Genomic DNA, 24218 nt, shown 5'->3' on the forward strand with positions numbered 1-24218 from the left:
ATCCTAAATTCTAACTTACAAAATCTCCAATAAAAGTTTAGGAGGTAATTAGTATATTGATGAAAAGATGATTAGGATATAACTGTCATCTTCACTGTTGATAAAGTATTTCTGTGGCATAATTAAATGAGCTACATAAGTAGATGTTTTGCTGCTATTCTTGATTGACAGCGCAAAAGGATTTGGCTTGGAATGCTATGTAATTTTCAGGATTATATCATTCATATAGAAAATACACAATCTAATATTGTCTATGTGCCTACATGCTAGGTGCATTTATCCTTAGAGTAGTGACTTTCCTTTCTGAAATATCTTCTCCTACCCTGTGGTCCTCACCCCCACAATTATCTTTAATGTGAGGGAAAAAACTGTATTTTGGTTTCACCATTAAGTCAGTTCTTGTACTGACACCACTTTTCTTTCCAATAAGTTTGATTTTCTTGAATTTGGATTTCATTAGTCTCCTTTCCAAAAAACATTCTTGTTTTTTTACAGTGCAAATCTCAAACAACAATATCAATAAAGGATCAATTAAATTATCTTTTTTTTTCTATAAATTATAAATGAGGCCAATTAAATGGGGTTAGTGGGAATGATCTGAAAGGCTCGAAATGCCACAGTTGGTGAACTGTTTTGGAAAAAACAGCTCCCTCTGGTGGAAACAGAACCCTTTCTCTAGGCCAGACCAGGTACACAGCCCAGAACCTTAAGGATAGCCTTAATGGATAGCCTGAGGCAGGTGGAAAACAGAAACATTCTAAAACTTGAAACATTAAATGGTTTGTCTTCAAATTAAACTGCTCTAATCACTGCCCAAAACTTTCTAGAGCCCCCTGGCAGGGGACCCTAAACAGTGGTGTGCAAGCAAAAATATACAAAATTCAGAGTTCAGAGAAGTTGCCCTCCAGCCACTAAGTAGATTGTACAACATGACTCACAAGTTCCCCAGATTTGATCACAAGGCCCTAAGGATAAAGAGAAGGAACAATTAAACACTAAGCTCAGAACCTGTGAAAGTCTGTGCAGACAGAAGGAGAGCGTGACCTCAGCCGTTTGGCCCCAAGTTCATGAATAGACAAAGACGTGATTTCAAAGCAAAAACAGCCCTATAGAATCCATCCTGTATTCCAGACAGCTGCTTTCATTGTTTCTCAAAGGTCAGTGGGTTTTTAAACTAAATAGTTGGAACTGGAGGAAATCATGATGTTAGTCATTATTTATTTTACCATGTTATCTCCCCACATCTGTGGTCTTCTCTGTGTAGACTAAATTTGTTCACATCATTTTCCTGCTATGTCAATTGTATGGGCCTTCTTAATGTGAAAAAATTACAAATTATTGTTGCTTTAAGACAACTTACACAAAATGTAAATGTTATCCTAATTTGGAAAGTTGCATAAAAAATTCTACAAAGAACTAATCTACTTGCTACTTTTTCATCTAATTTTCCAATAGGCTAACATCCATTCACACAATGTCTATATTGCCACTTAGTGTAAAATGCAGCTACATCAAAAATTATACCTAGAACTGAGCAGAAAGAGTGATAGCGTCTCTTCACCAACGACAACTGTGCCCCAGATATCTTTGTCTAGATGGCCATCTTCTCTGAGCTCCTGGTTGGCTGGATCTTCTATCCATCACTTCCATTTCACACACTTGCTAAAGGCCAAATCGTCTCTCCAGGAAAGACACTGCCCAGTGTTTGGGGGAAGACAATATAGGGCACCTTCTAATCGCCTCCCCTCAGGGTTATAAAATGTGTTTTTATAACTCTTTTATTCTGGCCAACCAAGGAAACACCTGCTTCTGCCAATGAGAGAGGCTAAGAAATCTGCCTATAGAGACAGCTTCCCAGCCCCAGCCTCCCTCCAGTCTCGGGAGGAGGTCTGCTGTGGGGAGCCAGCTCAATCACACAGGACCAGCACCACACACATGCAAGCCCACTGACTGAGGACCAGCCATGTGCACTTTGTATACACAGTCCCCTGACCCTTTTGTGGCCACTTTTCAGATGGCCAGTGTGGGAAGAGGAAGTTTTCTTGCTTTACCAATAAAAGCATTCTAAGACACCAGAGTGAATAAATTATCATCAGTGATGGGTCCGTTTCTTGTCCGCAGGACAATGATGTCCTGAGATCATGCTGCTTATGATAGACTGGGGTGGGAGGCAAGGGGAAGGCTGCAGTCAAAGGGCAGGGGACCTGCATCCAGAAGATGTGGACTCTCTTTACATAGTACTTGCTATTGCATCTGAGCGCCTGAGAGGAGGCTGTCCATTACAAAAGCAATTGTCACTGTCACTAGATGGGCATGCCTGATAAAGGATTCACTCAGATGTTGTCACACACTTGGGGGAGGCAGGAAAGGAATGTCAGAAATAAATCCACAGTACATTAGGTATATTGTAAAATGTCAATAGATACTGTGAGCTGATAAAAGGATTTGGGGATCCTAACCAACCTTCCAAGTTGAATTGAATTTATGGTTAAATGAGATACAGAAAATACTTCTTTAAAGAAGAATCTTTTGATAACTTTTAGTTTTATCAGGTAAGCTACCTCTAACCCCCAAAACATTTTATCCAAAAAAGTGTTTTGGCATAGAAACAGGGATACTCTAGATATAAGTTTAATCAGCTAACTCTAATCCCAGTCTGTTCAAATTTCCAATACATTATGTTGTTAACATACAATGTCTGTATACATAAACAATTGGTAGAGTTTGTCAACCTTTTGCATTATACTGAAGAGTAGAGTTTACAAATGCGTATCTTATGGAGTCCAAACTGAACTGAGCAAGTGGTGATTTGAAAAAGGAGGGAATAGCTTCTCCCTTTAAACACACACACACATACACACAGACCATATATGTATGACTATTAGGGTGGCCAGATTTCACAAATGCAAATACAAGATTTGCATTTAAGTTTGAATTTCAAATAAGAAATGAATAACGAACAATTTTAGTATAAATGTGTCTCATGCAATTTGGAACATAGTTATACCAAAAATTATTTATTATGTGTTTGAAATTAAAATTTAACTGGCCATACTGCATTTTATCTGGCAATCATAATTATTACATATACATATATATGCATAGACTATATATCATTTTTATGTTAGTTTTGGAGATTTTGTCTGTGTGTGTAGGAGGGAGAGAAAACAAATCTATAAGTTCAAAAAGAACTGAGTATAAAAAAATCATGAAATTTACTTTTAAAAAGTATCCATATTCTCCCTAAGCATATATACTTCCTGAAATAAACTTATTGATTTTTTTTAAAAAATAACACTATTGTAAGAGAAAATGGTCTCACCAATATGTTAGTACTGACATTCTCCAAGATTCCTGCCAACATTCTTTTCATACATTTCCATAATTAGGATACTTCAGAATCCGAAACTGGGATACAAAAATTTAAGAGAAAATTGTGTGAGTGTGTGTGTGTGTGTGTGTGTGTGTATTTATTTATTTATGAATGAAAACTCCACTTGCAAGCTGTAACAACATCTAACAAATTAGCCTGAGCCTATTCCTCACTTGTAAGGTGGGAAAATAATAATATCTACTTCTTAAGATATTGTATAATAAGATATAATGAAAACAAGTTCTTTGTTAAATGTGAAAACAAATATCATTATTAAATTAATAACAACTTAAGCATTGAAAATAAAAATACAAGTGCAAGATTCTTTCACATCCCTTCTCTACACCACACCTGTAAGGGTAATACACACTTAACATAGTATGGCGCCTCCACATCCAGACCTGGGTCTTAAGTTTAAGATTCCAGGCTTTCTGAAAAACATTTCTGAAAGACACTGCTAATTGCCAATTGAATATAGAGAACATTTCACTAAAGAGGAAATTGTAAGTATTTTATAGAGGCTCTCTGAGGCCATACTATTTTCCAAGATATTACTATATAAACCACTTTAAAGAAACCTCATGCAAACAATATGATGGTCATATTTTCCTTCATGCCTCTGTGTCACTACAAACCTAACCCTCACATTCCAGTTTGAAATATATACAATTGATTCTTGTTATCTTCTATAATGTTGCTATGAACACAGAATTAGTGAACACTGAACATTGCTCCTACCAGAAATACAGGGTTAGGTTCCTGCAAGCCTCTGGTTACAATATTTTTGCCAACCAATCAATACATAACCTTGTTTCACTTGTGTTGCTGTGTCAGGACATCTTATTTAATACATGTTGTTGATTCATCAACATTGAACTCACAGCGAACAGCACTATTATTCAGGCCTGAAAAGTGGTTTATGAACACATGTATTTTCTCCATGAGGCACATCCATCATAGCCTTCTTGTGCTGAGAAACACTGGACAGCAATTCAGCACCATTCATGCAGGCCATTTTAAACTGTGAAATCACCAAAAAAGGCACAAAAATGTGAAAAACATGGCACTAAATAGTCTGTAAAAAGCACACCTGTTTATGGTATGAGAGCCAAAAGAAGGCAGTGCATTTGCCTTGTGCCACCTCAGCTGGGAACCTATGCATCAGGCAACTCGAATTTTCTGCAGTCTGTGCATGTCTACAAACGACCCTTAAAGCATTTTGAGTATCAATTTGGGGGTTACAAATAAATTTTAGCCAGGGAGGCAAATTCACAAATATAGAATCTATGAATAATGAGAATTAACTCTATTCAGACTTTAGAAGGTATCCTACAAAATTTAACTTGTACTTTAGGATCAACAACTAGACAGTAAATTTCTGGATCATAGGGGCTACGTCTATTTAATATTTTGGCTTACTGTTGTATTATCAGTTCCTAAGGCAGCGTTTGGAAAATGTAGATGCTACAGAAATATTTGTCAAATGAATGAATCAATCAATCAATCAACACTCCATCCAGTCCACCACTCAGTGTAGTTCTATCTTCCCGTGATGGGGTGTCCCATGACCAAATGTACAGGACTTGTTCATTCAGACTCTGTTAGAGTATTACACACGAGGGCAAAAGTCAGCAAAACTCTGGATCACAAATATATTTAAATTTCCCAGGTAACCATTTCCTAATCTCCTCCCTTGTTCCAACCTGCTGGTCCCACATTTCCAAGCACAAAGCCTAGCCCAGCTTTCAGAAGCCTGTCTTCTTATTCCCTGCTGCACACACACGGGCCTACAAAAAGCCTTTGTGCAAACTCTAGCTGCTGAATATTTGATGAGCAACATATGGCTAAATGATAGACTCGGTTACTGCTATTAAAAGACAGATGCAGCCCAGTCAGCACCTTGTCACTGTTTTCAGCTCATTTGTATGGGATAAGTGTTGACTAAACCTTGTTTTTATGAAAAAGTGGCCAGCATGGTCTGCATCCTCCATCATGCATTTCTAATAACCTGGCTGTTGAATGAGCCTGATGATAGATAAGTCACCAATCCTTACCTATTGCACAGACAGCCAGCAAGTAATTGTGGAAGCAAGAAAGAGTGCAAGGCCTTAAGGCAGTGTGTGACAGGTGGTGCCTTTGCTGCAGCTCCACAGAGTCTGCTCAGGCCTTGCTTTATACGAGCCACTTCCTCTCCTTCCTCCATCTCTGGCACTTTTCATGGCCTGACCACTTTCTAACTCTCAGTACAAGATGAAGCAGTATGGACCTAACTCTCAATACAGGATAAAGAAGTATGGATCATTTCAACCATTTAGTTCTGCACAGAAAGGTCATACCAAGGAGGCGGAGGCAGGCCAGGCCTCTCACAGACAGTGGCCTAACCTGCCTTGCTCTAGGAGCCGGGCTGTAGAACTGTAAGAGAAGGCTGAGGAAGGTGGAAGAGGGAATGCATGGGGCATCCATGGGAGGGCTCTTCCTCAGGAAAATAGTGTGTTGCTCTAAAACTTGTCTTTGCGGTGCTCTCTCTTACTGTTTTCTGCAGGGCCACTGCTAGCCCACAGGTCTCCTTAATATTCCAGTCCATTCAATTCTGAACTAGAATATTAAGTCTTGGTAGCAAAACAGGGGCCAGATTTCAGCCTTCAGTCACCCTCTTGCCCTCAGGACCTGCCCAGCCACACTCAGCAGCCTCATGTCCCTGCAGGTGCTTTCCAGGGGCCCCTTTACTCGTGGCACCTCTCACCAATGTCATCCTTGGTCTCAGAGGGTGTACACAAATTTGGCAGAGCTGTTGGACAGCCAGCTTAGGTCACAAAAACAGACCCTGAGATGGAGATTTGCAAGTGGGTGCTTTATAGGGAGAGCATCAGGAACAGCAGCAGGAGGGAGGGAGAGAGCAAGAATGGAGAGAGGGAGGAGGCAGGGAGCTGTGCAGTCCAGCAGAGGTGCCGCCCATCCCAAGGAACGCTCTGGAGCTGAGACATCCCTGGAGAGTTGTCCCAGAACAAGGCAAGGAGACTGGGTCCTTGAAGCCCGCAGTGACTGCTCATGGAAATGGGAGCCACACCAGCAGGAGGGGCGAACCTTGGGTAAAGCAAGATCTTTTTAGCTGAGAACAGTTCCCAGAGACAGACGCAGATATGAGCCTTCAGCCACCAACGCTCCAGGCAATAGGGGTCCTAGGAAGGTATGGGGTGGTTAATCTGGGTAGGGCACCATAACAGCCACTACAGGGGAGTTAGGGGATGCATCCCAATAACAGCTAGGGGACTACTGTGCCAGGTTTCCTTGCATTTTAAAAGAGCAGTTTTCATCTGCAGAAGCCATTGCACCCCAAGAACAGTGATAGATTGGTGAAGACATTGGTATTTGAGGATGACATTCCTTTGTCCCTAATTGTGAGTGATCCTGTTACACTGGTAATGGCCTGCCGGCTACAGGGGAGGAGGACAAAGAGGCATCTTGAAGACTCAAAACCCACATGCTATCCCAAGCACATACACGCTTACATACTCTAGGCCTTCCTCCTTCAAAGGTGCAGCTTTGGGAAGGGGCTCCAGGCCACCCTACCTGGTGTAACCTGCTGGGGCTGAGTGTGGACATAAAGAGCATGGCAGCCACCATGGTGCCCAGCGCATGTGCTGCCTCTCCCAGCCTGACAGCCCCAGGTTTTAAGCATCCGAGAAGATTGCAGGTGCCGTTCCCTGAATGTCTCTTAAGTGTACACAGCACTGGCAAGCTGAAACGCAGAAAATAAACTTAGGCAAAATTAACTTTAAAAAAATATGGAGAAAGGGGCCGGGCGCGGTGGCTCACGCCTGTAATCCTAGCACTCTGGGAGGCCGAGGTGGGCGGATCGTTTGAGCTCAGGAGTTCGAGACCAGCCTGAGCAAAAGCGAGACCCCATCTCTACTAAAAATAGAAAGAAATTATACAGACAGCTAAATATATATATAGAAAAAATTAGCCGGGCATGGTGGCACATGCCTGTAGTCCCAGCTACTCGGGAGGCTGAGACAGGAGGATTCCTTGAGCTCAGGAGTTTGAGGTTGCTGTGAGCTAGGCTGACGCCACGGCACTCACTCTAGCCTGGGCAAAAGAGTGAGACTCTGTCTCAAAAAAAAAAAAAAAAAAAATATGGAGAAAGGGAAGAAGAGAAGGAAGGACTAAATGCTGACCTGTAAGACTGAATGGACCAGCTTATGGTTACTTGTGGCTCTGGAGCCAAGTCGATTGCCTGGCCCATTTCAGACACTCAATAATGCTTATTCAGAAACCAAAGAAAATTAATGCATATTTTGTACCAGTAACCGCAGTATGGTTATTTGTCTTTCCTGCTTAATGCTGAAAAAATATACTAAAAAGTAGCTTAAGGTGCAATAATTCTTTACTTAAATATTGCAAGGCAAGTGGACAGTGTACATGATCTCTACATTTATTTTCAGTCTATTAATTTCATAGTAAGATACTACTGCAGAATGAGGGAAATGCTTATGTAGATAACTGAATTATTTATATTAGAAACTTTCACTCATTGAATCAATTTTTAACACTGTTAGTTTCAGGAATTATTCAGTATCCTCTTTGCATTTCCCAGTTTTCTTATCTGTAAATTATAAATAATACTAATACCTGTCTCATAGGGGTGTGTAAAGACTAAGTGAATTATTATTTAGAAAGCTTGGAGTAGTTTCCTGGAATATATGAAGCACTATATAGGTTTCCTGATTATTCTTCTTGTAACTACTAATTAGCGCTATTTGAAAATTAAATGTAAGTTTTCATCTCAAAAGGTTATTTCATATGAATCTGTACAAATACAAGGGAGTCTGTTTAGGAGAAACAGTTACACACAAATTAAAGCCCAGACACTCTAACAAACGATTCCATCAGAAATTAGTCTTGTCCAGCCAAAACTGAAATAAATTGACTCAAAATAATATGCAAGCAAATCAACTATAATTGAACACTTTTAAAGGGAAGATAAATTTTAGAAGTCAGAGAGCAGCTATGTTTTCCTCCGCTAGAGCATTTCATCCATGTATTCAGCACAGATCACAGGCCTGACCAGTGACCCATGAGTGTACACTGCCAATCTCTCAGTGTTCCTCCAGCATCAGTGCCCAGGAGTCCACGTTCGAGGAAACCAGGAATCTGAGAATTCAAGGAACTTGCCCAAAGCCACGCAGTTAATAGATGGCAGAGTTGGATTCATATCCTGAGGACAGAAGGCTTGTCCTATGTACCTTTGAAGCTCAATTGCCTAGGACAAGGCCTGACAGTAGAGGCACCAGGAAATGTTTGTGAAATGAATAAACAAAAGAACCATCACTTGAAGAGATGATCAACAAACCTGTATCAATTCAAGTTGAAATAACTCACTGTAATGACAGGACAGCATTTAAATAGAAGGTGAAGTCATATTTTAGATAAAGCTTATCATAGCCAAATAAAGCAAAACATTTACGCTTCTAAAATCTTTTCTTTAGTCATATAACACAATGACCCAGTGTTTCCTAAGCTGAGAATTATATGTTGCCTGAAACTCTCTCTCCCTGATTAAATAGCATATGCCAAATTTAAAGAAACAATAACTATTACATCTGTACCATCCCAAAAAAGAACAGAGAAAATAATCTCAAAGACCTATAATTAATTTATTCAAAAATTCAAGAAACAGGCAGCTAATTTTTTAGCATCCCTTTTGTTGTTGAGCTGATATTGATAATAAAACACTTACCTAATAATTTACTCAATTAAATATTTCCTGTGTTTTACTTTATTATGACATAGTAATAATAAGCCTAATGGTATAAAGACTGTTTTTAACAAAAACCAGATGCAAGCAGTTTTAAATATCTGCTACTATTTCCTTTCTGATGTCTAAACATGTCTTTACAAGTTACAGATCTCTTTGCCTCTTCATGTAGTAAATTGAACATCATTTTTCTTCTCTCAGGATGCCATTAGTGATTCTAGTAAAGTGTATCCTGGGTCAGAACTTCAGGATAAGGCACTTTTGATGTTTATTTCACCCACACGCACACATACTGTGATTACTTTTAAAGTTTGCATAACTTCCTTTTAAAGCAGGACTCTTGTTCAAAGCTGGGTAGAATAAAATACGCTTTTTCTATCATCTCAGGACAACTTTTGCAACAGTTTACAAAAGTTAACTTGGCCTGCTAAAACTTTCACTTGCTTACAATTGTCACCAAAGCACAGTAAGCCCCTCCTTTCCTACCTCTTTTTAATTCTTTCTCCCCAAATGTTGGAAAAGATCACAATAAACAGAAAAAATATATATATATATAATATATGTAAAATAATATATAACTTTTGAGTACAAATGAAAAAATACACGTTAGGGGAATTGCTACCTTGCTCAAAACAACAATGCAAAGTTTATTAGAAAACAAAAACCAAAAAGATATTTCAGAAACCTACACCTTTTAAAACAAGGAGATAAATCTTGTCCACAAAACCACACATTGAGAAACATTTTGAGGACAAGGCCTGAAAGAGCTGGTAGCGTGCAGTTCTGTTGCTATTCCTCTGGCAATTGTACTGGCCTCAGCAAAGAACTGGGCCTACTATCTTTGTTTTACTTACTCCTGGGGGAGCTCACCATCATAACTAAATAGAGAAGACTTAAGACCCACAGAGGCACCAGAAATCCTTCTCTTTCATCTACCACTAGGAATTTTGTTCTCATCTATTACAGTGTTGTCCAATCTTAGAGAACATTCAGAACAAAGGCTCTCAGAATGAGTATGCATTCTTGGACAAGAAGATAACTTTGTCCTTATTAATTATCACATACTTTGGATAGCAGCCATCACTGTGCCCCTTAGCATTTGTGTATGTGTGTGCAACATAAATGTTTCATATGAACTGATTAGATGATGCTTTAAAGATATTCTGGATACAGGGCAATGGCTAGTGTTACCCAGGAAGTGTTGTAGTCTTGTAATTTGGAGTGTATCTCTTTTCAACTACTCCCTAATAAGTAAATGAAACTCCCCAAAAAGGAAAGGATAGACCTGTCTATCCACTCCAGCCTGCAAGGCATAAATGAACAAGGAAGGATAACTTGCTGACAGGACTGAGCAAGCAGACAGAAGCAATTTCCAGCAAGTAGCCAATATCACACTATAACTGAATGTGCATATCTCCCATCCCAGACTGTGGGCACTTTACTGATAATATTAGAACTATCAATTATTGTGAGTAAATGGAAGGATGTTTCTGTTGAAACCAACCGAAAAAGGCTCTGGACTGAACATTTACAGAATCACAAACTAAGAACGTATGATCTAGTGCACGAAATGAGGAAGAGTCTATCCCAGCTATGGGGGAAGGGGCTCCATGGACACATGGAAAGCCTTGGTGAAGTGGGAGGACAAAAGGAAAACAGGAATTTAGACTAGTCAAAATATGCCTCTCACTGAGGCAGTTTCAACTCCTTGATAGGAGTAACAAGCATTAATATAGTACCTCCTTATGTAGGATTCCTAGTTTGTTAAGTGGATTTTTACTCCAGTTAACTTCATAATATTAACAATTTTTTCATTTCAGGATTAAAGTTATGCCTTTGCAATAAATACTCTTTCTGTTCTCTAATAAAATGAGTTAGCACATGAAGAGTGCACAGAACAGTACCTGGCTTATAGGAAATGTGACATAAAAGCTGACTACTTTTGTTATTATTAACATCCTCAGTACCTCGGTTAAAGCACCTCTCTAGATTAATATTAGAGTCTCTGGGCTGGAACAAATGGGCACTGACTGACTTTTATAGTCAAGATCCTAGGATAGATATAGGGAATGACTACTTCCTCAGGATGCTACCTTCTCACTGGGATATTTCATAATCACATTCAACATCATGCATAGCCATTATGGAAAGATACATATCTATTCCACGTATATCAGTCATGCTGTTCTCATTCCAATAAAACTCAAACCTCCTCATTCATAATGAGGAGTGACCTTCAGATCCTTTGTTTTATACTAAATATTCTGGTTTTTTTAATTCTAAAATTGACACGTCTATTTTGATCACCAGTTTTCCCCCATCAAGCTTGTATAGCATTCCCCCAAATGCTATACAATTCAAACACTGAGCCTATTCAAGGCAAACTCTTGAGACAACAGGAAAGGAGATCAGTTTAGAGACATAACAGTATCACTGGAGTAAGTCATCGGCTTCCAAAGGTAACTACTGTGTTGAAAGAGCTACCACTCAATAAGATACATAAATCCAATGTGTTTGAGAGGCTACTCTAGTGAAGGGTCATGTTTTCTTCACCTTCTCATCCTTCACAAATCCAAACATAGTGTTTTGTGAAGGACAGGCTTTCAATTAATATTTGCTGAAAGAAATAACCAGTCACACTTAATAAGATGTATTTTCTATATAACATACACACATGCTATCACTCTGCACCAATCTAAATTAAAATATCTCCCTTAAATATACTCATGTTATCTCTCCAGACCCTTATGCCCAGAGCCTGGTAATCTATCAGCCAGCAAGTTTTTATTAGGTGACTAGGTTTCACTCTTCCCTTGCAAATCCCCAGAGGATTTAGCTCTTATCCAGGGCATGAGTCAGAACAACACAGTGGCTAAGAGTGTGGTCCTCCAGCACCTGCGTGTCCCGAGGCTAGCTATGAACCCATCTGGAACTCATTCTTCATCTGTAATATGAGGATTTTTGATAATAGTTTTTAATAATAATAACAGCTCCCTCAGAAGTTTGTTGTGAGAATTAAATTAATTAATATGAACTTAGTACATAGTGCTACAACTGGCTCTCTATTAATAGGTTAATTAACCCAAATATTATTTAACAAAAATAAATCAGAAATATAAGCTGTATTTAAGAGCAATACACTGAAAAACTTTGGAAATCACATAATTCCTTGCTAATATTTAGAGAACATTAATAAAGTCCTCTGGTAAAGACTGACTACAGTCACACAAATGAGAATGAGATTTCTAAGTTCAGCTCACTCTGACATTCAAAATAATAATATTGTGCTTCAAAATAATGATAATATTATTAGCCAGTATTTATTGAGCACTTACTGTAGCATTCTTCCATACTGCATTATGTTTTAATACTTATATTCCATCCAAACAACGTACAGACTCTTCCACCATACTGATCAATACATTATATTCACTATATCATAAAATATAAGAAATCTATTATGTATCTGGTTAAATAACTTAATAATTCATTTATTTTCAGTTCTTAGGCCACCTAAAGTTAATTATGTATTAGTTAAGAAATTTAATGGAGGGCAGTCTCAATCCTAATGCAAAGCAGACTGTGAACAATAAGAAAATGTTCATGTCCTTTCCTACAGTATTACATGCTTAAATAAAATGCCCATACTTGTAAGTGAAAGCATAAACCATTTTTTAAAAGTCTTGGTTTCTCAATTACTCATGATCCTCTGATCCTAATTAAATCTGAGACAGCCAAATCCCATGGACTATGATACCCCAAGCTTCTGTCTCCAGAGGACTGCTGTATGCAATAAACTATTCTATGATGTTTACTACTATGAAGATTGAGGTAAGCATAGGACTACAGCCGTGTTCGTAAATGCTTCCAGAACTCCAGACTCTGGAAATAAATTCATCCATTCAATACCTAAATATTTACTGTACACCTACAATACATCAGGCACTGTTTCAGGTCCTAGAAATACAACAGTAAACAAAACAACATATCCTGGCCATCTTGATGTTTCCATACTAGAAGGGGGTGACACACTAAATAAATGTATTAAAATGGGACTTTGACTTGGTTTCAGGTGAGACCCTGAAAGGCTGAGGGATCAAGCCTTCATGCCAAACACTCCCTCATTCCCCAGTGAATACACGACCAGGAGCATTACTTCAACCTGTGGCTCCCCACCCTGTGGAAAATAAGAAATAATCAGTGTTGGAGAAGCTGAGAGTTGACTACACTCGGAAGAATTCCAAACTAGAAAGACGAGACTCAACGAGAGGACCCTGTGAGCTAAGGGACATGTTGGTCTCAGAAATCCAAGAGCAAGAAGAGAGGTTGGTTGAGATGGCTGTGAGCGCAGAGGTGAGGGTTTGCTGAGGGAAGTAACTACACAGTGACTGACGGTAGACCAAGGGGGCTGCTCCCTGTGCCGTGTGTGTGTGTGTGTGTGTGTGTGTGTGTGTCACAGGAGAGAGAGGGAGAGAAAGGGGGAGGGAGAAAGAGAGAGAGAGGATCAGCCCTTCTGGAGCTGACTTAAAGTCACTTAGCCCAAGAGGTACAATAGGAAAGGTGGTCAGCATTGGGCCAGGGAGATCAACCTGTAGCGGCAGAACATCACCTGTCAGGGCCCCTGCTGGCCTGGCAAGGGCTCCACACTGTCACCTACCACCTGCCACACCAAGCAAGACTTGGCCCAGCTTAAGGCAAAAGCAGCCTGGGTGGAAGAGGGGCAGAGACACGAGGGGGTCAGAGAGGAGCCCCCAGCCCCGTCCCCTCTCCAGGCTTCCACAGGCAGTGACACACATTGGGAAGAAGCTTTAGCTTTAAATAACGTCTTATAGTTCTAATGGTTGCACTGGCCTGGGGATATGCATTACTGATCAGAGACAGACAGGGGCACTAAAGTGACCAGAAGACATTTTATTATCTAAGAGTTAGCAGATGAGCACTGTGGACTGCTTAGAATTTTACCCAGTCACAGAGGAACAGCTATATGGCCGGGGTCCTCAAGTTCAGCTCTTGCTATGGATTGGCTGCACAAATAGTTCAGATAGCTATAAATACTGAGAAAAACAAAACTGCATCACAGCATGAAAAATGAAAGTTGGAATGGGGTAGGGAAGCTTTAGCTGGGGAGGTAAGGGAAGGTGGTTCTAAGGAGGGCCATGTGAGATAAATCTGAATTATGGAAAGAGGGCACCCACTGGAAAGAGCACCCCAGGCAGAGAGAACTGGGAAGGTACACATGTGTCCAATCAAGTCTGTGTAAATTCTACAACTAATCATAACTACTATTTGTGTAATAATTTTACTTTTTGTTTAAAATTATATCTGCTCATTTGATCCCCACAAAGCCTAATAACCCTGAAGAATACAGATCTCTATTTGCAAAAGGGGAAAACCTGACCCAAAGAAGTCCAGATCAAGGTAGGGACTCAGAGCCACACCGGGCCTTGGCTGCAGCACCCAGCAGGGTATTTGTGCCCTTGTACATGAGCGCTGAGGCTGTTTCTGTCTCAAGGTCTCCCCCCAACTCATGCTGACTGCTCTGCCTGCTGAGCTCCATGAGACAGTGGTCCCTGCTTCAGGGATGCTTGCAGGTCTGGTTCCCCAGAATAGAGGCTGAGGTGGATTCACACGGCAGGAGGATCACTGGGCAGAGATACCTGTCAGGGAGTGAGGAATGCAGGACACCCCAGAGGGAAAGACTAAATTGTGATGCTCTCGCAGTGGGGGCCTCAGCTGACAGGATGCTCTGGAGCTGTCACAGCCCTTCAAAGGCTCCCCAACCTTGAGGCCATTGCAGCCTGTGTTGAATAATCATTGGGTCTAAGCGTCCCCTGGTCTGGGGAGGAGAAGCTCATGGAAGGTAGCTCCCTTCAGCCACCGCCAACTCCCAGGCAGGGCTTCTGCTGTGAGTGGTCACAGAAACGCTTCCTGGCAGCTGGGAATAATGCCTCAGTCCTGAAAGGGGATTCCCAACTTACACCACAGCAGCCACTGCACACAACCCATTAGAAGAGATTCTGACAGAGAGAAGAGCCTCAAGAGGAAGTCAGTCTGGATGGAACAGTCCAGAAATCCCACCCTTGAGTAATGTGAAATATCCTGCCCAGTGAAAAAAAACTTAAGGGAGAGATGATCATCACCATCATGCATTGGAGCGGCCATAGCTGGTGGCCACAGCTGACAGTGAAGAGGCCCAGGCAAGGCCTGTTTGCACACACATCTGTTTCCTGACCTTCTCCTGCTGATGCCGCCTTCCTGGCTCCCCCAAGCCTTCCTGCCTTGCTGGTATTTCAGATGTTTCAACATTGCTTTTAGCTTCTCGGCTTTTTCATCACCTTTAGTAATCAATCCCCTTTATTAAATGTTCTCTTTGTAAAATACCTAGAGTGATTCCTGATTTCTGGTTGGGCCCTGACTGATATAATCCTACTGAGATAATTGCACATTTGAATATCTGAAATAGAAAATCAAGAATTCTAAAAATCCAAGATTCATAAAAGACTTAGGAAGTTTAGTCAAATCCCCATCTTTTAATGAATCTCTTCACAATCATATTGTAAAGTGATCTTCTGGTTATCTGTTAACTCTCTCTTTGTTGCTATAGGTTGGAAACAATGGGTTGGATTTTCACAGAGGGGGATTTCAGGTTGATTCAAGAAAGAACTATCTGAAGATATTATAGACTTCCCAGGGCAACAGATAGCTCCCTGGCACCACTAGTATATGAGAAGAAACCATGCGGCCAGCTGGCCTGGCTGTTGCAGAAGAGATTCCACTACTGGTTGCTGTCTAATAACTCCTAAAACTCTTCCAGCTCTAGAATTCAGTGATTCTGTAAGTTGCAGCCCTCAATAATCAGATAACACCCACAAGTTAAGCAGACTGAGACTCTAAGCATTTTTCATCACTCCAATTTTTACAAACAAAATTTGCTAACATTTCATAAGATAACTAATTGATTATCTTCTTCTATAAGACAGTAGGATAAGGCCTGATAACAAATGTTCTGTTTAATCATAAGCATGAGGAAAACATCAGAAATACTCAGATAATCTTTGTCCTGCTTACAGCACTGAGATTAAAATAAGTGAACATCCCTGGCCTAAACAACAACAGTTGAGAGACTGGAATTTTATATTTAAGACTACCCAAAGAACTACACTCAAGAACCACTCTCTAATTTATGACACTAATAATCTCCATATTCTGGGATATACTTATAGGAAAAATGGTCACACAGACACACACACACACACACACACACACTCACAAAACCTCATCAGACCAAACAGAGGACAGAGGGTCGTGAAGCAATTTTTATACGTCTGCATCTCACTTCCAGTTCAGGTGGGGTCTGTATCAGCACAGGGTCCCAGCAAGGCACAGTGGCCTGATAGGCTCCTGAGGCTGATTCAAACTCACTCACTGTTTCAGGCACAGACTGTCTGGGAGCAGGGAGTGCAGGGCTAGCTGATAGCCCTTTCAATCTGCCAATGCACTTTCCTACCAATTCATGAGACATGTGTACGAACACAAACTCCAAAGTCTGAGTATGTTTAAACCTCTGTCTCCCTGAAAAGCTACACTGCATTCACTGTTCCATGTCCATCACTTGCATATGTTGATCTTGCACCACTAGAAATCTCTAACCCAGGATGTCTCGAAACACATATTTTAGAAATGCATGCGTTGTGAGTCCTAGGTATTCAGAAAAAATGTGTGACATCCTTTCTTAGAGTCCCTCTGCAATCACATAAGCAAACAAATAAATAAAGTTATGCTGAATATCAGTCATGGTTCTTTATACTAAAATGCAAGAAGAGAAAAATAAATCCACACAATGCTGCTCTTAGATGCCACCTGGAAAGATGTATGAGGGCTTCCCTTTCCAACCCATTCTTACCCTCTCTCCTACTATGACAAGCACCAGCAGATGTCTATGCACTCACTTATGCTTTGTTTGTGCATTGACCTCATAACATTTTGTTAATTTGGGATATTTCTAAATATAGAAAGGATTTATTTTTTCCTTTTGATTTTATGTTTCATCTACAATCTTTCTGAGAGTGTCAGTTTCTGTTGCACCTGAGCATAAACCAGTGCACCTGGGCACAAACGAATGGGCATTTCTGACATTGTTGCACATTGAGGGCTGGTTAGCTAGGGAAAAAGGAAAAGTCAGGGGGTATCATAGATGTTTAAAGGAGGAAATCCAAGTCACCTGATTTCCAAATAAAATAACAAAGGGCCACCTTGATATAAAAGTGATAGATCATTTAATATATAAAGATACTCATTTTCAAAGCACTTTATTGTGAATGAACACAAAACCTTCTTTCTTAGAAAAATGAGCTCCAAACCATGAAATAGGAGTTGCCTGTATTTTATAATCTTGTTTCTGAGGACAGAAACTATTCTGTTTATGCTGAACCCTTTAGGAATGAGACTGTGGTGGGTGGGGCCCCATAAACCATGCATTTTGGGTTTGATAAGGATTTGCATAAACTCACATTTCTCTACAATTTCTTAACTTTATGTATTAAGGATTTAAGTGACATAGAAGCACTATTATTTAGATTCTTCTAGAGACAGAAAAATCAACATGGCATATCTACAGTCATAACTATTAGGATGAATGGTCATGATGTGCTTTATGAATTTTATAGTAAATGGAGAGAATGGGAAAGATTGAGTCATTACTCCTTGTTTTGTGTACACCATGGTCTTTACTTCTTTTTCTAAAGAGATCATCATTAACAAGGAAATCACCATCAATGACCTTTCCCACGCCACTCTGTAGGTGGGGTCAAATACAACTTCCTTTTCCTTTCATGTAAACATACGGCCATTACACTTACCTAAGACATTTGGCACAGTCTTTATTTCTTATAATAGCAGTGTTTTAAAAAACAATTTATTAAATTAACTCAGTGTGATTCATTTTTATACTTGTGAAAGAATTTCAAATAAAAAAATTCACAAATCAGACCATGCTTCCTAACTAGACCCTCAAAAAATATAGTCACTATGCTTTTCTATACCTTCAGGTTCTTGTAAAGCAACCAGAAAGGGATCTAAAGCTTTGCAGGAAAAAGCTTCAGGAACTATATCTCCACACAAATTACTCTCTTTCATTATGTTATTGAGGCATATTTAAGAAATCTCAACTGATGCATGAACAAGTTATGACTAAGACCAGGCTTCCTACACCATTCTCCTGCCTAGTGGCTGAAAACTGTTAGACATAGCTCTGCCTCTTCCAATTGCCACCACATTCTCCCCAGCAAATCAATATACAAATGCATGTACCAATGTTGTCATGCCATCTTCCTTATTTAACTAGTGAAAACATTCCAGTTATACTGCCAAGTCTACTTATAAAGACCTAATAGGGAACTTATTAGTTGTGTAAGTGACAAAAACATGTTGAATCACAAACAACTCCTATACAGCCCGACTTGATGTAGCTGTTATAATGTTTGACACCCACTCTGTGCTGCACCAGTCCTGCTGCACAGATAACATCTCTGCCATTGGATAAAGACGATTCCCAGGAGCCCAGCAAAATACATTCAGATTGTATAACTCTGTGGTATGGAATAGTAAAAATCTCTTACCTTGCATCGTCACTTTTGTTGGTTCTGAGAACAGAGGAATGAGCAAGAGGTAGATAAGGTAGACAAAGGACAGCCCATTGTATCGGAATGCACATGCTGTGGGTGGGGAGAGAGAAGAGAGGGAGAAGGTCATTAACATCGGCAAGCTGGTAGAACCAGGGGTGCACAAAAATAGTGTGGGTGATGGTACTGGATATCACTGGATCAAACGGTATCACTTCTGAAAGAGATATGTCCATTACAAAGGAATAAACTGAATATTTAATCCATGTCCACCACCAGGTTGAGCATAATGAGAAACAGAGAATTAAAATACATGGTCCCTGCTCTTAAAATCTAACCAGGAAGTATGAAGGTTAAACAACAAAACTATTAAAAATAATAACAGCCACAATAATTTGTTAAGGGATGCACAATATAAACAGACATAAACTGTAAATCATAAAATGTTCAGGGGTGGATGATAAACGTGCAGACTTTTTATATCAGCTTAAAATAGCCAGTTATAACCATAAAATGTCTTATATAACCCTCATAGTAACCACAAAGCAAAAACCTATAGTACGTAAACAAAAGATAAAAGTAAGAAATCAAAGCATATATCTAGAAAAAAATCACCAAGTCACAAAGGAAGACAGTAAGAGAGGAAGAAAGGAACAAAGAAACTCCAAAACAATCAGAAGACAATTAAATGGCAATAGTAAGTCGTTAGCTATCAATAATTACCTTGAATGTAAATGGATTAGTAGCCAATCAAAAGACATAGAGTAGCTGAATAAATAAGAAAACAGGACCCAACCACATGCTGCCCACAAGAAACCCACTTCACATTTACAAACACATATAGACTGAAGTTGAGATGATAGAAAAAGATATTACATGCAAATAGAAACCAAAAGACAATAGGAATAGCTATACTTAGATAAAATACACATTAAGCCAAGAACTGTAAAATGAGACAAAGAGAGTAATTATATAGTGATAAAGGGATAAACTCATCAAGAAGCTATAACAGTTATAAATACATATGTATCCAGCATTGGAGCACTTAAATATATAAAGCAGATATTAAGAGATATGAAGGAAGAGATAGGTGGTAATATATAATAATAATAGTAGGGAACTTCAATATTCCATTTTCAGCAATGAACAGAACATCCAGATAGAAAATCAATATGAAAACATCAGATTTAAACTACATTTTAGATTAAATGAACCTAACAGACATATATAAAACATTCCATCCAGTAGCAGGAGAATATATATACTTCTCAAGCACTCATGCAATATTCTCCACAATAGAACATAAGCTACACTACAAAACAAGTCTCAACAAATTTAAAAAGACTGAAATCCTATGAAATATCTTTTACCACCACAATGGTATGAAACTAGAAATCAACAACAGGAGGAATTTCAGAAAATTCACAAATACATGGAAATTAAACAACATGCTCCTGAGCAACCAATGAGTCAAAAAAGAAATTAAAAGGGAAATTAAAAATACCTTGAGACTAATGAAATCAGACACACAGCATACCAAAACTCATTGAATGCAGCAAAAGCAGTCCTAAGAGGGAGGTTTATAGCAATAAACACTAACCTAAAAAAAGAAGAAATATCTCAAATAATCAACCTAACATTACATCTCAGGGAATTAAAAAAAGAAAAACAAACTAAGCTCAAAGGTAGTAAAAGAAGGAAATAATAAAGGTCAGGGAAGAAATAAAAAAAATAGAGACTAGAAAAACAATAGAATAGAAAAGATCAATAAAATTCAGGGTTGGTTTTTTGAAAAGGAACAAAATCAACAAACCTTTAACTAGACTAAGAGAAAAGGAGAGAAAACTCAAACAATAAAATCAGAAATGAAAGAGGAGACATTACCACTGATATAAATACCACCAATAAAACAAAAGAGACTACTACAAACAATTATACACCAACAAATTGAATAACCTAGAAAAAATAGATTCCTAGACACATACAATCTACTAAGATGGAATTATGAAAAAATAGAAAATCTGAATAGGCCAGTAACAAGTAGGAAGATTGAATCAGTGATAAAATTCTCCCATTAAAGAAAATCTCAGGACCTGATGAATTCTACCAAACATTTAAAGAGAACTAATATCAATTCTTCCCAAATTCTTCCAAAAAATTGAAGAAAAGGGAATACTTTCAAACTCATTCCATGAGGTCAGCATTGCCCTAATACCAAACCAGACAAGGGTAACACAAGAAAAGATAATCTCAAGCCAATATCTCTGATGAATATAGATGCAAAAATCCTCAGCAAAATAGTAGAAAGTCCAATTCAACAGAACATTAAAAGAATCATTTACTGTGATCAAGTGTGCTTTATCCCAGGGATTCAATAATGTTTCAAAATACATAAATCAGTGTAATACAGGACATTAACAGAATGAAGGACAAAAACCATATGATCATCTCAACAGATGCATAAAAACTATTTCACAAAATCCAGCATCTTTTCATGATGAAAACTCTCCACAAATTAGGTATAGAAGAAATGTACCTCAACATAATAAAGGCCATATATGATAAACCCACAACTAATGTCATACTCAACAGTGAAAATTAAAAGCTTTTCCTCTAAGATCAGAAACAAGACAAGATGTCTACTCTTGCCACTTCTATTCAACACAGTAGTGGAAGTCTTAGCCAGAGCAATTCGGCAAAAAACAGAAATAAAAGGCATCCAAAAGGAAAAAGTAAAATTGTCTCTGTTTGCAGATGACATGATCTTATACAAAGAAAACCACAGCCAGGTACAGTGGCTTGTGCCTGTAGTCCCAGCTACTCGGGAGGCTGAGAAGGGAGGATTGCTGGAAGCCAGGAGTTTGAGACCAGTCTGGGCAACATAGCAGGCCGGACCCTGTCTCCATGGTGGTGCATCCCTGTAGTCCCAGCTACTTGGGAGGCTACAGCAGGAAGATCACTTCAGCCCAGTAGTTCAAGGCTCCAATGAGTTATGATCACACCACTGCACTCCAGCCTGGATTATAGAGCAGGACCCTATCTCTAAACAAACAAAAAAAAGAAAGAAAGAAAGAAAGAAAGAGAAAACTCTAACAACTCTACCAAAAAATTGTTAGAACTAACAAACAAATTCAGTAAACTTTCAAGAAACAAAATCAACATACAAAAATTAGCAGCATTTTCAAGGAAGTAGCAGTAAACTATCTGATATAGAAATCAAGAAAACAAGTCCATTCTCAATAGCTACAAGAAAGTACTTAGGAATAAATTTAACCAAGGATGTGAAAGACCTCTGCACTGAATACTATAAAACTTTGATAACAGAAATCAAAGAAGACACAAATACAGTCACATGTCTCCTAACAATGATGATACAGACTGAGAAAAGCATTGTTAGACAATTTCATCCTTGTGTGAACATCATAGAGTGTATTTACATAAATATAGATGATATTGCCTACTACACACCTAGGCTATTGGGATAGTCTATTATTCCTAGGCTACAAACCCGTACAACATGTTGCTGTACTAAATACTGTAGGCAATTGTGACACAATGGTTAAATATTTGTGTATCTAAACACATCTAAACATGAAAAGATACAGTAAAAACAAACATGATATCTATTATAATAAAATCTTATGGGATCACTGTTGTATATGTAGCCTGTCATTGACCAAAATATTGTTGTGTAGCACATGACTGGAAATGGAAAGATATTCCAGGTTCATGGATTGGAAGAATTAATATTGTTAAAATATCCATACTACCAAAGTGATCTACAGATTCAATGCAATCCCTAGCAAAACTCCAATGATATTTTTTAACAGAAATTGAAGAAAAGTCTAAAATTTGTATGGAACCACCAAAACGCCCAAATAGCCAAAGCAATCTCGAGCAAAAAGAACAAAGCTGAAGACATCACATTACCTGACTTCAAAATATACTACAAAGCTGTAGTAACCAAAACAGTGCTGACATAAAAAAAAGACACATCAACCATTGAAACAGAATAGAGAGTCCAGAAATAAATCCACATATTTATAGTCAGTTGATTTTAGACAAAGGCGCCAAGAATGCACAATAGGGAAAGGATGGTCTTTTCGATACATGATGTTGATAAAACTGGATAGCCACATGCAGAAGAATGAAAGTGGCCCTTATCTCACACCACATACAAAAATCAACTCATGGATTTAAGATGTAAAAATAAAATGTGAAAGTGTAAAACTACTAGAAGAAAACATAGGATTAAAGCTTTATGGCATTGGTATGGGCAATGATTTTTTGGATATGAGCCTAAAAGCACAGTCAACAAAAGGAAAAATAGATACACAGGATTACATCAAACTAAAAAGCTTCTTCACAGCTAGGAAAACAATCAACAGAGTGAAGAGACAAACTAAGGAATGGGAGAAAATATTTGCAAACCCGATAAGGGGTTAATATCTAAAAGATAAGAAACTCAGACAACTCAATAGCAAGGAAACAAATAACTCTATTTAAAAATGGGAAAAGTACTTGAAAAGATGTTTCTCAAAGGAAGATATACAAATGCCCAACTGATATATGGCAAATGCTCAAAATCACTAATCATGAGAGAAATGCAAATTAAAACCACAATATCACCTCAGACATGTTAAAATGGCCATTAAAAAAGATAACAAGACAAAAGATAACAAGTGTTTCAAGGATGTGGAAAAAAGGGAAACCTTGCACCCTATTGGTGTGAATGTAAATTAGTAAAGCCACTATTATGGAAAACAATATGGAGTTTTCTCAAAAAATTAAAAATAGAACTACTATATGGTATATAAATCCCACTATCAAGTAAATATCTAAAGGAAATGAAATCAGTATGTAGAAGAGATATCTACACTCTCATGTATATTGCAGCATTATTCATAATAGCCAAGGTATGGAATCAACCTTCATGTCCATCAATGGATGCATGGATAAAGAAAATGTGGTACATATACACAATGGAGTATGATTCGGGCTTAAAAAATAAATTCTGTCATTTGCAACAACATGAATGAAACTGGATGACATTATGTTAAGTGAAACAAGCCAGGCACAGAAAGACAAATACCACTTCATCTTACTTATTATGTGGAATCTTAAAAAAAGTAGAACTCATAGAAGTAGAGAGTAGGATGGTGGTTACCAGGGGTTTGGTGGCAGTGGTAAGTGGTTGGGGAGATGTTGGTCAAGGGATACAAAGTTTCAGTTAGATATAAGGAGTTCAAAAGATCAATTGTACAGCATGGTGACTATAGTTGATCACAATGTATTGCATTCTTGGAAACCACTAAGAGAGTAGTTTTGTGTGTGTTTGTTTTTTTTTTTGTTTTTTTTGTTTTTTGTTTTTCCCTGTTAGGTCCACTTTATTGGTTTAGAATCACTAGCTTCTGTTCATTTTGCTAAGCTCCACTTTTGATAGTTTGTATTTAAAAAATAATAGGCT

The 24218-nt window shown here is 38.5% G+C and overlaps 1 protein-coding gene across 3 annotated transcripts in view; it reads right to left on the reverse strand.

Moving 5' to 3' along the window:
* Positions 1–24218, reverse strand: part of PIEZO2 (piezo type mechanosensitive ion channel component 2) — a 459581-nt gene that overhangs the window by 364079 nt on the left and 71284 nt on the right. For all 3 annotated transcript variants that reach the window (XM_069468281.1, XM_069468280.1, XM_069468279.1), the window contains exon 2: positions 18749–18844. In XM_069468281.1, coding sequence (XP_069324382.1) covers positions 18749–18844 — 96 coding nt within the window. The remainder of the gene's footprint in view (positions 1–18748; positions 18845–24218) is intronic.

Source organism: Eulemur rufifrons, chromosome 5, assembly GCF_041146395.1.
Source record: "Eulemur rufifrons isolate Redbay chromosome 5, OSU_ERuf_1, whole genome shotgun sequence".
Classification (NCBI taxonomy): domain Eukaryota; kingdom Metazoa; phylum Chordata; class Mammalia; order Primates; family Lemuridae; genus Eulemur; species Eulemur rufifrons.